This window comes from Peromyscus maniculatus, chromosome 7 (genome assembly GCF_049852395.1).
Source record: "Peromyscus maniculatus bairdii isolate BWxNUB_F1_BW_parent chromosome 7, HU_Pman_BW_mat_3.1, whole genome shotgun sequence".
Classification (NCBI taxonomy): Eukaryota; Metazoa; Chordata; class Mammalia; order Rodentia; family Cricetidae; genus Peromyscus; species Peromyscus maniculatus.
In genome coordinates this window covers 94,124,706-94,137,693 of record NC_134858.1, presented here as the reverse complement: position 1 = coordinate 94,137,693, position 12,988 = coordinate 94,124,706, and the positions used below count along the sequence as shown (strand labels likewise).

Here is a 12,988-nt window from a genome sequence, read left to right as displayed (position 1 = left end):
AACATAAAAGAACTGGACTTGGTAAGTAAAACAGCATAGCAATAAAAGCAGAAAGGTACAGGCTTAACAGAGTAGCTAACAACCACAAACATTCAGCATGTCAAGGTGTTCGGGGGGGTTGAAGTCCCATCACATCTGATCAGTAAATACTTACTAAGAGCGTCTCCTATAAATTCCACATTGATGTCATAAACATCTGACATAGGATACTTTAAGAGAATATAGAGTGCTTCACTGGAGATTAGTGAGTAGTAGAATGATTGGGGAGAGAGATTTTTAAAGAGGTGGGGTCTTGCATCAGCCTCCCAAATGTCGGGCACTACTGGTATGTACTGCTGTATCAGCTAAAAGAATTATTTTTGTATACACACACATATGAGCAACTTAACCAGAATGAATGAATATGCATATATATATATATATATTATATATCCAAGTATATTAGTAAGAAATTTTTTAGAATGTATGCATTTTAGGCACCCAGATAGTTTGTTATAGTACATAAATATGTAGCTAAAGATCAGTAAGCTTACCTTTCCAAAGTGTTTTTAAAGTTGACTTCAAATATTTCAGAATTCTGCCTTATACTGAATTTTATATTCACCTGCCGGGCGTGGTGGCATAGGGCTTTAATCCCAGCATTCGAGAGGCAGAGGCAGGAGGATCTCTGTGAGTTTGAGGCCAGCCTGGTCTACAAACTGAGTTCCAGGACAGCCAGGACTATTACATGGAGAAACCCTGTCTCAAAAAACCAAATAAATAAATATCCTCACCTGTGGTATAGCATTGTTGTTCATTATGTTTATATTAATAGTACTAGTAAGCCAGGCATGGTGGTGTTCCTTTAATCCTAGCAGAGACAGGATTCGAAGCTAGCCTGGTCTATGCATAGTGAGTTCTAGGACAGCCAGGGTTACATATGGAGAGATTCTGTCTCAAACAAACAAACAAAAACCAGGAATAATAATAATAGTGCAATAAAATAAAACATGAGGTATAAGTCATTTTTGTGAGTAAACAAGTTATTTCTTCCTCAAAGCACTGTCTAGGCCAAGCCAGTATTCCAAAGTGTGCTGATTATAACATCCTTTAAGTCAGATGATATCATGGTGCCTTTCTTCTGAGAATCCCACGTATATACACATAGACATGGAATTTGCATATGAATTTCATGGACTTCGTAAGCCCAACATACACCTACAGTTGTCAGATTTGGCCTTTGTTCTGTCCACTAATGGTAAAGGGATAGACTTCATAGAATTAGACTGTTGGAACCATGAGAATGGATATTGGAGCTTTGTTGTTTTTGTGTTGGAGGAAATACACAAATGAGATTGTGAGATTGTTCACCAAAGCATGCAGTTCTAAGCATTCATGATTGTTGTTTTACCTATTTTGATGGATTTTTCCAAAGTGTATTACATGCTTTCCTGCCTTCTAAAAAAGAATTCATTGAACATAAGTTAACATTTTCTGGTTGACTGGGGATGATCATTGGTAATGTTAGTTATATATAGTGCCCTAATTACTGCATTTTCAGAGTCCCTGAGAGTGGGTGTTGCTATTTTTCCAGCTAAACATCTTAGACTGCTGTGCTTTTTGTGTTCTTGTGTTTGCTTTGTACAGTTTAAATTATTATAATCCATCATTGCCTTTTGTGATGTGATGGAGTCAAGTGAGCTGCTGATATTCCAGCTTCTTCATGTCGCATACAGCCTCATCTTGCATTCATTATGGGACTTCACCAGACTAGCTCTTATGATTTCTTTTATGTCCATGGTTCTGTACATACTACATAGAAATCTTTCCTTCTTCAGGTCTATGATCTGATGTCCTGTAAGCCTCAGATCAAGTATCAACTCTTCATTGACGTCATTTTAGGTCTCTAGCCACTTAGCTGCCTATTTAATAGGAACATCTAGCACACTGGCCATTACATTTCATCTCTCTTCCCCTGCTCTCTAAGATTTTTAGTGGTAACAATTAACCTTACTAACATAAAAACAGTTAGTAAATATTCTTCAAAGAACACCAGGTCTTCAAATATGCTATTGCCTGAGTTACTTTAGTAACCACTACTTTGGATTCTGAAGTTTTAACCAAGTTTACTAGTGAGATTTGTAGTAAACCCATCTTTGAAATACTTCTGTGGGATTTGCTTAGATATTGTACGTTCTTAAGACCTAGTATCTGTAGGTATATAGCTTCCCTAAGCATACACTCTCAGTACATTTAGGTTGACTGGACTTTTGCCTGCTCATGTTTTCCAACATGAGGCTCTCCAGGTGTGTGTGTGTGTGTGTGTGTGTGTGTGTGTGTGTGTGTGTGTGTGTGTGTGTGTGTGTGTGTGTGTGTGTTTCTTAATAGCTGAAGAACCAAATAAATCATTAACTCAATTATGCAAATATTTTCAGCTAAACATATTTTACTGGGTACCTACTATATGCCAGAGGTGAAGGACAGAACAGTAGTGAAGAAAACATACTAAAACCCAGTTCTTCCTCAACTTACAATTAGTACTGATAGACAATAAGCCAATTTTTTTTTTAATTACAATAATCCAAGGCACAGGAGATACTGGCTTGGACCAGTTGATAGCAGTAGGGATAGTAAAAACAATCACATTCTGAATCAGTTTCAAAGGTAGTACTCAGAGAATCTGGGAAGTAAATATGAGGAGTGAGGAAAAGACAAACATTTTGAGGATTTGGGCAAAAGCAACTGAAAGGATGGTATTTCCTTTTTATAAATAGACAAATGAAAACTGAGGATGTAGTTCAGTTGATAGATTGCTCAAGCTGACATGTACAAAGCCCTGGTTTCAGCAGCAGCAGGACATAAACTTGGAGTGGCAGCCCACACCTATAATCCCAGCACTTGGAAAATAGAGGCAAGAGAATCAGAAATTCGAGGTAATTACTTGGCTATGTCATGAGTTCAAGGCCAACCTGGGTTATATGAGAGCTTATCTTTTATTTTTTGGGGGGCGGGGGGTTCGAGACAGGGTTTTTCTGTGTAGCTTTGCGCCTTTCCTGGGACTCACTTGGTAGCCCAGGCTGGCCTCGAACTCACAGAGATCCACCTGGCTCTGCCTCCCGAGTGCTGGGATTAAAGGCGTGCGCCACCACCGCCCGGCCAAGAGCTTATCTTTTAAATACACACACATAGAGTTCTGGTAGTAATGGAGAATTTAATATAAACTAATGTTCTCATAATGTTAGACAACTAACTGAAGAATTTGACCCTTGTAAGAAAAGGATCATTCTGGCTAAGATTTCTATTGTCATGACCACCTACAAAAGCACTACAAAAAGATAGCTAAATTCATGCAAAAACATATTGTTTGGCTTCAGGTGTCAAAGGATCAAGTTTGAAGGTTTCCAGAAAGCCTGGAAATTGAGGAAACAAGAGAAGGGATCCTTCAGATTGTGTGTGAACTGCCCTGAAATCCTTAACTGAGTAGATACTTAGGTAAGAAGAAAAATTCAGAGAGGCTAATGGGGAGCAATAACTGTAAAAGAACAATGTATAGCATGAACAAATTATAGCTCAAGGAGATCAGTTACCAGTACAAATGTTTTAGGGATAGTAATTAAATCTGTTTTCAGTATGCAGTGAAATGTGGACAGCTTGAAACAGCAAACACAGTCAAGAGAGAAAAAGGCAGTGGGGTGTGTCCTAGATAGGCTGTGTGCTTAGAAATAGGCAGATGGTAGGCAAAGATAAACTTGGTAAACAAGAACAAAGAATACATTACTATGCATACAGAAGAGCAACAGTACATTTGACTATTAGCTTTTCCTAGAAAGCAATCAGAACCAAAGACAGTGGAATGTTATCTTTAAAGTACTGAAAAAGAAAAAAAATTAACTTAGAAATAGCCTAGTAAAATTTTTTCATCAAATATGAAAATATCCTTTCAATAAATAAAAAATGGGGATTGATTGTGAGCAGTCCTCATGGTAGGAGATTGTAAAGGAGAGTCTTCCAAGGTGAAGAGAAATAACACTAAATGGAAATGGAGATACATAAGAAAAATGAAGAGCACAGGAAGTGGTTGATATGTGTATAAATGTAGAATGATTAGTTTCAAGAAGTAACTGCTGATTTATAGCATATCTAAATGTGAAATATGTGGCAAGAATGTCATAATAGCAGGGGATAGAGAAAATTAACTTTCATCTTAAGAAGAAAGACAAGAATTAATTTTAAGTAGACTGTGATGAGTTAAGACTAGATAATGTCAAGTATGGTGGTACACATCTTTAACTCCAGCACTCAGGAGGCAGAGGCAATCATATCTCTGTGGGTTCAAGGCCAGCCTGGTCTACATAGTTCCAGGACATCCAGGGCTACATAGTGAGACCCTGTCTCAAGACTACATATTATGACCAAAGCTTAGAAAGAAATGGATATATTAAGTCTGTCCCCTCCTTCCCATTCAGAAAGTAACTAGAGATGTCAAGGGGGAAAGCATCAGAAATTAGAACAGACAGCAAAATGGTGGTTTATACTCAACCATATCAATCATTACAATAAGTATAAGGAAGCTATTTTAATGGAAACTGCCAGACTAGATGTTCTAACAAACAAGATCTTGGGAAATATTTTCTGTAACATATGCATCTTAAATGTAAAAGCACAGATAACTTGAAAGTAATTGGGTAGAGAAAAAGATGATGATGTGAAGATGAGCAATAATCACAGTAGACTTCAGAACAGCTATTCCCAAGTAAATGTAGACATAATCTGGAATGATAAAAAAGGCTTTCACAGGGAAAGGTAATGCCCTAAGTGTGTGCACACCTGTTAACAGCTTGTTAAATGTGTGTTGGGAAAGAGAGTTAAGACAAACAAATCCACAATTATAAATTAAATATTTAAATGCTTTTCTCTAATTATCAAAATAGACAAAAACGAAAATCAGTAAAAATATAGAAACTTGAAACACCACACTCAGCCACCTTGATCTAATTCACATGTATGGCACATTACACAAAACAAAGAGAATACACAATCTTTTCCATCAGATTGGAGCATTTACTAAATAGACCAAATACTAAGTTTCAGTACATATCAGAAAGGTAACATTGTACAAAATGTTCTCTGATAACATAACTGAAACAATATATCTAGAAAAACGCGTGCGCACGCGCGCGCGCGCGCGCGCGCACACACACACACACACACACCAAGGATTTGGAAGTTAATATGCTTCTAAGTAACCTACAGGTCAAAGAAATTCAGAAGTACTTTTAAGGTATATAAATTATAATGAAACTATGTCAAACAACAAAGTTGTAGAATATGACTAAAGCGGTATTTAGTGAAAATAAATAGTTTTAAGTATTTCTATTAACAAGAAAAGTCTCTCTTTTTTTTTTTTTTTAACATTTCATGTGTATGGCAGAGTAGTTTGCTTGCATATATGTCTGGTGCGTGATGTCCAAGGAGGCCGGAAGAGGGCACCAGATCCTCAGGAATAAGAGTTATGAGTGTGTGAGCTGCCATACTGTGTTCCTAACCACTGACGCATCTCTCCAGTCCTAACGAGCAAAGTCTTTAAGACCTTGGGTGAGGCCAAGACTTCTTACATATATATCAATAGTGTAGTCCTGAAAGAAAAATATTAACAAATTTGACTTCATCACAATTCAGAACAGGAGATCCCCGAGGCAAGTCAGCTAGCTAGACTAGCTGGAACTAGTATGCTCCAGAGTTAGTGAGCAACACTGCCTGGGTAAATAAAGTGGGGAGCTGTTGAGGAAATACACTGTATTTCCTCAGGTCAACTTCAAGTGTTCACCTGTACGAGCCTATACATTTACCTGCACAGAAATACACTATATACACACATAAAACACTACATACACGTGAGAATAAGAAAAAGAGATGATGCCAGGCAGTGGTGGCGCATGCTTTTAATCTCAGCACTTGGGAGGCAGAAGCAGATGGATCTTTGTGAGTTTGAGGCCAGCCTGGTCTACAGAGCAAGTTCCAGGACAGCCAAGGTTACACAGAGAAACTCTGTCTCATTAAAAAAAAAAAAAAGGTTGGGGGGAGGAAAGATAATGAAAAGATAAAAACAGGAGACTAGAAAGTACTTTCAGAGGCTAGAGAGATGACTTGATGATTAAGAGCACTTGCTGCTTTTTCAGAGGACCCAGTTTCAATTCCCAGCACCCACTTGATGGCTTATAACCCTCCATAACTCAAGTTGCAAGGGACTGAGCACCCTCTTCTGAGCTTTGTGGGCAGCAGATACATATGCATACATTCAAGCAAAATATACCCACACACTAAATAAAACTGGAAAAAAATTTTAAAAAGAAAATACTTTCAAAACATGTATCTGATAAAATTTATAACCAGAATTTTTTTAATTAAAGAATAAACACAAAACATAGGTGGCTAATAAACACATGAAAAGAATATTAAAGCTACAGTGAGATACTGTTTCACACCACCAAGAATGTTTATAATAGGACTAGGGATGTTGCTCAATGGTAGAACATTTGCCTATCATGTTCAAGGCTGTTGGTAAATCCTTGCAAAAATTAAATAAGTAAGACAAGACCAAATATTTGTAAGACTATGGGGGAATAGAAGCCTCCATACATTTCTAGTGGGAATGTAGTAGTAGTACAGTCACTTTGGAAAGCAGTTTGACAAGTTCTTAAAAAGTTAACTGTGGGTGGGTGGTAGTGGTCCACATCTTTAATCCCAGCACTCAGAAGGCAGAGGCAGGCAGATCTCTGTGAGTTGAAAGCCAGCCTAGTCTACAGAGAGAGTTCCAAGACAGGCTCCAAAGCTACATAGAGAAACCCTGTGTAGATCCCCCCCCCCCGCCCCGCCCAAAAAAAGTTAACTGAATGAGAGGGCAAGGAAAAACAAAATGATCAACCAGTGTTCCATAGCAGTTCAGTTCTTGCTTATCTACCCCAAAAGAAATGAGAGCAGATGCCCAAAGAGACTTCAGTGCTTGTTTAGGCGAGTATTACTTAGAATAGCCAAAAACTTGGACCAACCTAATGTCCACCTGGTGAATGTGTTCTGCCCATTCAGTAGAGTGCTTTGCTTTTTTACATTATGTTTTAATGATTTTCAGTGATGTATCAATTTTCCAGATTTCTTTACCCAACATAATTTTTTAGAAAACCTTTTTTTTTTTTTTTAGATTCATTACAATTACAGGAACAGTTCCTTGAGGGATTTTTTAAATAAGTGGGTTTGTTTTTTTGTCTGAGTCCTTACATGTACCAAAACATTTTTATCCTTGCTATTGCATGAGCCTCATTTTTCCTTAGAACTTGAAGGATATAAAACTCTGGCCTGTGGCTCTGCCACCTTGAATGCTCTGTTCTCATCTTACCTTGGAAGCTAAGCAAGGCCCCAGCCTGGCTAATACTTGATGGGAAACCACCTGGGAATAATGGGTGCAGTAGGCTTTTAAAAAAGAAAAGGAAGGAAGGAAGAGATATAATACCCATTGTTAACTAGCTTCCATTGTTGCTGGTGAAAATTTTTATGTCAATCTAATCCTCAGACTTTTGATTCTTCTCTGAAAACTCTTGTATCATTTCATTAGTCTTTAAGTTCTGCTATTTTATGGCTTTCTAAGGAGGCTTCTGATCACATGTCGACACTAAGTCCTACGAGCCTAACTTGTGCTTTGTTTCTGTGTCTTTTTGTGTTGTATTTTTGGAAACTTTTTGGGAAGATCTTCTGTTTCTAACTCACGTTGCACTTTACTCCAGTTATGGTTAGCTGAAGTTAGCCCTCACAGTATAAGAACAGATAGATGTTCCTAAGTGTAGTATGCTTTCTCTATACTTGCAGTATTAGAATTTGTCCCAAAATGAATAAACACATCAATGTTAAGAGTATAGACATGTTTTATATATTTAACAAATCTAAAGGAAGAATATTTTGAAATTCTCTGGCTAGACCTTCTAATGTCCTTTGTAGATTGGTACCCAAAGACATATGTCTCTCTGCCCCTCAATTCATTGCACTTCTGATTTCCTCAGATGTTATCCTGTGTGCATGTTTCTCCTTTAGAATGCTGGTTTCCTTTATCTACTTGGTAATTGCCTTGGCAGTTTGCTCATCTTTGTGTGTTACAGTCCATTCACCTACCTGAGGGTTCAGTAACATACCCACAGTGATCATGAGAGAGGGGCAGGTTATGGCATTGCACTGTTCTGCAGCCTTGCTTCACTAGCCTGTGAGGGTTTGGCCCAGCTCTTCTGGATGTCACTCCTCTGTTTATCATCCTGATGTGTCTCTCCAGTTCAGCTCTGTGTCCACTGGCACTGACTTGAAGCTTTTCCTGACTACTCCTACCTGTGACTTATTCTCTTCCTGCCCTACCTTGTATCCTCACAACTTTTATCTGCTTCCAGAAGAATGCTGATAATCTCTTCTTTTGTCCCCATGTATGATTGGTATTTTTTAATGTAAATGTTATTTCCACAGAGAAGTTCTCCTTAACTGCCCAATTTCAAGTATATATCTTTTAAAATTATGTGTCACATCTATTTAAATTACCTTAAATTTTAGCTTTTGTGCCAGGAGACTTGACTGAACAACTTTTTTGTATTAACATCTTTATTCACAGCAACAACAAAAACACAATTAACCAAATACTGCTCTTTGCCCAAAAAAAGGCCACAGCATTAATCCTTTGAACAGTATAAAATAGAATGTTTTAGCTTTCTATATTTCAACCCACACATTCTTAAAGAAAAGCTTGAAGAAATAAAAACAAAACTTTGATGCTGTGAAAACACCATCACAAAATGACCAGAAGTCAATAGTGTATTTGTCAGTAGCTTCTACAGTTGGATGAGGTATAGGTAATGACACGCATCACCTTGTGACATGTTAGCAGGAGGCCCTTTAACAAACTCAAATTCCCTTGCCTACATTTCAAAACCCTTAAACAGTTAAGAATTCACTCTTCTGGATAAAATGTTCGTGTTTATCTCTGGCATCTCCTAAAGTAAACTTTATAGTACTAGCTAGCCAGCTGAACAATATGTTTAAAAACATGTTTCGGGGCTGGCAAGATGGGTCAGTGGGTAGAGGTGTGTGCTACCAAGATTGACAAGCTGAGTTCAGTGTCTGGGAACCACACGGTAAATTCTGCCATTTGTCCTGTGACTTCCACACATGTCCTGTAGTTGATGTAGTGCACCTACACATACACAAACTCTAAAATAAAATTAATTTTAAAACATTTAAACAAGGCTGGGCATGGTGACACGTCCCTTTAATTCCAGCACTTGGGAATCAGAGGCAGGTGGATCCTTCTGAGTATGAGGCCTTAGATAGAAACCTGAGACCAGCCTGGTCTACATATTGAGTTCCAGGACAGTAAGACTACATAGAGAGACTTTGTCTCAAAAAACAAAGTATGTAAATAAAACAAAATTCAAAAATTCAGGCCTTAGTGATTGTCTTAGTTGGGGTTTCAATTGCTGTGAAGAGACACCATGACCAAGACAACTCTTATAAAGGAAAACATTTAGTTGGGTGATTTATGGTTTCAGAGGTTTAGTTCATTATCGTGGCTGCTGGGAGTATGACGGCATGCAGTCAGACATCGTACTGGAGAAGGAGCTGAGAGTGGAGAAAGAGCTACATCTTGATCCCAGTCAACAGGAAATAAGCTGAGTCACTGAGCATGGCTTGAGCATATATATAAGACCTCAAAGCCTGCCTCCACAGTGACACACTTCCTCCAACAAGGTCACACCTCCTAATAGTGTCATTCCCTGTGAGCTTATAGGGGCAATTACATTCAAACTACCACAGTGGTTAAGAGCACTTGTTTTTATAGAGGACCTGAGTTTAATTCCCAGCACTTACATGGTGGCTTGCAACCAACCATCTGTAACTCTAGTCCCAGGGGATCCAAAGCCTTCTTCTGACCTCTGGGGGCACTGGGCACATATGTGGTACACTTATATACATATATATATGGGAAAACACTCATACACATAAAATAGTAAAATTAAGCATGTTTTAGGGGTAGAGATGTAGGTTAGTGCTAGTGCACCTGCCTATTCTGCATCATGTCTTGGATTTGGATCCCTACACGTACACACATACTAAATGTTTTTGTTTTAAGGAATAATCCTGTAATGAAATGTTAAGATGACAAAACAAAAGAATCTAATAGTTGTATTCACTGCTTAGGTCAATTCCCATGCTTGGGCCTCTCGGAGGGTCTTTATCACTAGGCACATTCATTCTTTCAGCCTCCATATAATTAGTGTTACCAATTTGCAACAGCATAGAAAATAATTTTCTGCGTAGAGATCAAATTTATTCACATGCTTTTCTTAGAAAATATTTTCATCCATATGGAAAAAGAGGGCATTTTATAGAACTCAGTCAAAACTCCTGTTCTATATTATATACAGACCATCCAGAAGTCTACTGTAGATGCATATGCTTCTACCAGCAAGTGGAATTAACCTTACAGAATTAACATCTTATCTTTGTAATTATTACAGTAATTCTTTTAATTTTGTCATCTTTTCTTATTTAGGCAAAGATGCAATTTACACTATTCCAGTAAAAAACATTCTTGCTGTGGAAAAACTAGAAGAAAGTTCTTTCAACAAGAAAAATGTAAGTTGTATAAATATTGAAAGCATTTTAAATTGTTGTGTGTAAGTTATTTTAATATTTGCCATTCGGATCTCTTAAGTAATGTCCCAACTTATGTCTACTATTGCCACTCAGGCAGGACCCTCCAGTCACCAGGATGGCATCCCTGATCCCCACTATCTCCCCACTGCTTGTCTTTCCTCACACTCCTCCTACATCTAAAATTACCTGTCTTCGTTCTTACTCAGACAGTGGCCTTTCCTTTGGATATGTGTGACACCACAGTTTATATTGTTCTGCTGCTTAGTACCATCAACTAAGACTCTCAGGATCTCTACTGCTGTGAAAAGACACCATGACCACAGCAACTCTTATAAAGGAAAGCATTTAATTGGGTGGCTTGCAGTTCAGAGATTGAGTCCATTATCATCATGGTTGGACATGGCAGCATGCAAGCACCCATGCTGGAGAAGTAGCTGAGTGTCCTACATCTTGCAGGCAACAGGAAGTAGTCTCTTACTGGGTGTAGCTTGAGCATAGAACACCTCAAAGCCTACCTCCACAGTGAAACATTTCCTCCAACAAGGCCACCTCTTTTTTTATTTATTTTTTGTTTTTCAAGACAGGGTTTCTCTGTGTAGCTTTGGAGCCTTTCCTGGAACTCACTCTGTAGCCCAGCCTGGCCTCAAACTCACAGAGATCCACCTGCCTTTGCCTCCCGAGTGCTGGGATTAGAGGCGTGCGCCACACTTCTTAATAGTGCCATTCCCTTTGGGGGCCATTTTCCCTCAGACCACCACAGGCACTGGCTTGCTTAGAGAGTAACAACTCTAGAGATACATTAGCAGCCATTACTTAGCCAGGCAGCCAGGTCTCTTTCTGAGTACTTACTCTGTGTACTGTGTGTTGATTTTAAGACTTGTTTAACTTTCTGTCTTTATTACCAATAAAGATGTTCCAAGTGATCCATACAGAGAAAACACTCTACGTCCAAGCAAATAACTGTGTGGAGGCTAACGAGTGGATAGATGTGCTGTGCAGGGTGAGCAGATGCAACCACAACAGACTCAGTTCTTTCCATCCTTCAGCATATCTCAATGGGAACTGGCTCTGCTGCCAGGAGACAAGTGAAACTACACCAGGCTGCAAGCCATGTACCGCGTAAGTTCCATTCTGATGAAAGAATGGTGACTCAGAATGTCTGTCCATACAGTGGGGATGGGAATGAAAACAAGCTAAGTAAAAGTAGCTACACAGAAAGGCCACGTGTCGTTTGAAAATATTTCTGTAAAAGGTGTCTGGAAGGGCTGGGGTTGTTGCCTAGTGGTAGAGTGTTTATATGATACATATAAGAACTTTGGTTGGATCCTAGTACCACAAAAAATAAAATATATAGAATAAGTAAATTCATAGACACATAATGCAAATTAGTGGTGGCCAGGGACTGGAAGGATGGGAGAATGGAGACTGATAATGAGTACAAAGTTTCTTTTGTGGCTGATGAAAATACTCTGAAATTAATAATGGTTATACAGTCTGGGGGTGGGAGTTTAGATTGTAGCACAGGTCTAGAAGGCCAGATTAAAGGTTGATGGTAGAGCATTTGCCAACTATGAGCAATGTTCCACTGCATCATCAACACCATTGAAAGAAGAAAAATAAGCATCTCAAGCCTGAGCAAGATGCAAAGAGGGGCTAGAGAGATGGCTCAGCAGTGAAGGGCACTTACTGTTCTTCAGAGGATCCAAGTTTGGTTCCCATCACCTACATTAAGCAGCTCTTAACTTACCTGCATCTCCAACTCCAAGGTATCCAATGCCTGCAGCTTCCTCAGGCACCTGTACTCACATGCACACCCCCAAACATACAATTAAAAATAATAAAAATAAAATCTAAAACTGTATCCAACAAGTCCACTAAACATTCTGTTTTAGATATTATGGAGTAGCCATTGTTGCCCTGTAGATTTGATTACTAATGCATTGTTTCTGTGAAGAACCATAGATTATAAAAATGATTTTATTGGGACTGGGGAGTGGTTAAGAATGCTTGCTTCTCTTGTAGAGGGACCCCAGTTCAGTTCCAGAACCTATGTAACTCCAGCTCCAGGAAATCTGATGCCCTCTTCTAGCCTCTGTAGATACCCACACACGTGCACAGATACACACATACACATTTTAAAAAATACTTTAAAAAAGTATTCTACTTCAAAATTCTCTTCAAGACTTGAATCCGTAACAACCAAATCTTGTGATGGTGTTTGATTATCTCAGAAACTAATTTCTGAGGTCCTTTTTCCAAAATTCTAAATCTAGTTTAGTCTTAATTCATCAAAAATCTTTCTCATGTTAACCAAGAAAACTTTCCA

General features: G+C 38.5%; 1 protein-coding gene across 3 annotated transcripts in view; it reads left to right on the top strand.

The window, feature by feature from the left end:
* Positions 1-12,988, top strand: part of Rasa2 (RAS p21 protein activator 2) — a 135,764-nt gene that overhangs the window by 105,067 nt on the left and 17,709 nt on the right. For all 3 annotated transcript variants that reach the window (XM_076576868.1, XM_076576867.1, XM_076576869.1), the window contains exons 20-21: positions 10,559-10,641; positions 11,573-11,781. In XM_076576868.1, coding sequence (XP_076432983.1) covers positions 10,559-10,641; positions 11,573-11,781 — 292 coding nt within the window. The remainder of the gene's footprint in view (positions 1-10,558; positions 10,642-11,572; positions 11,782-12,988) is intronic.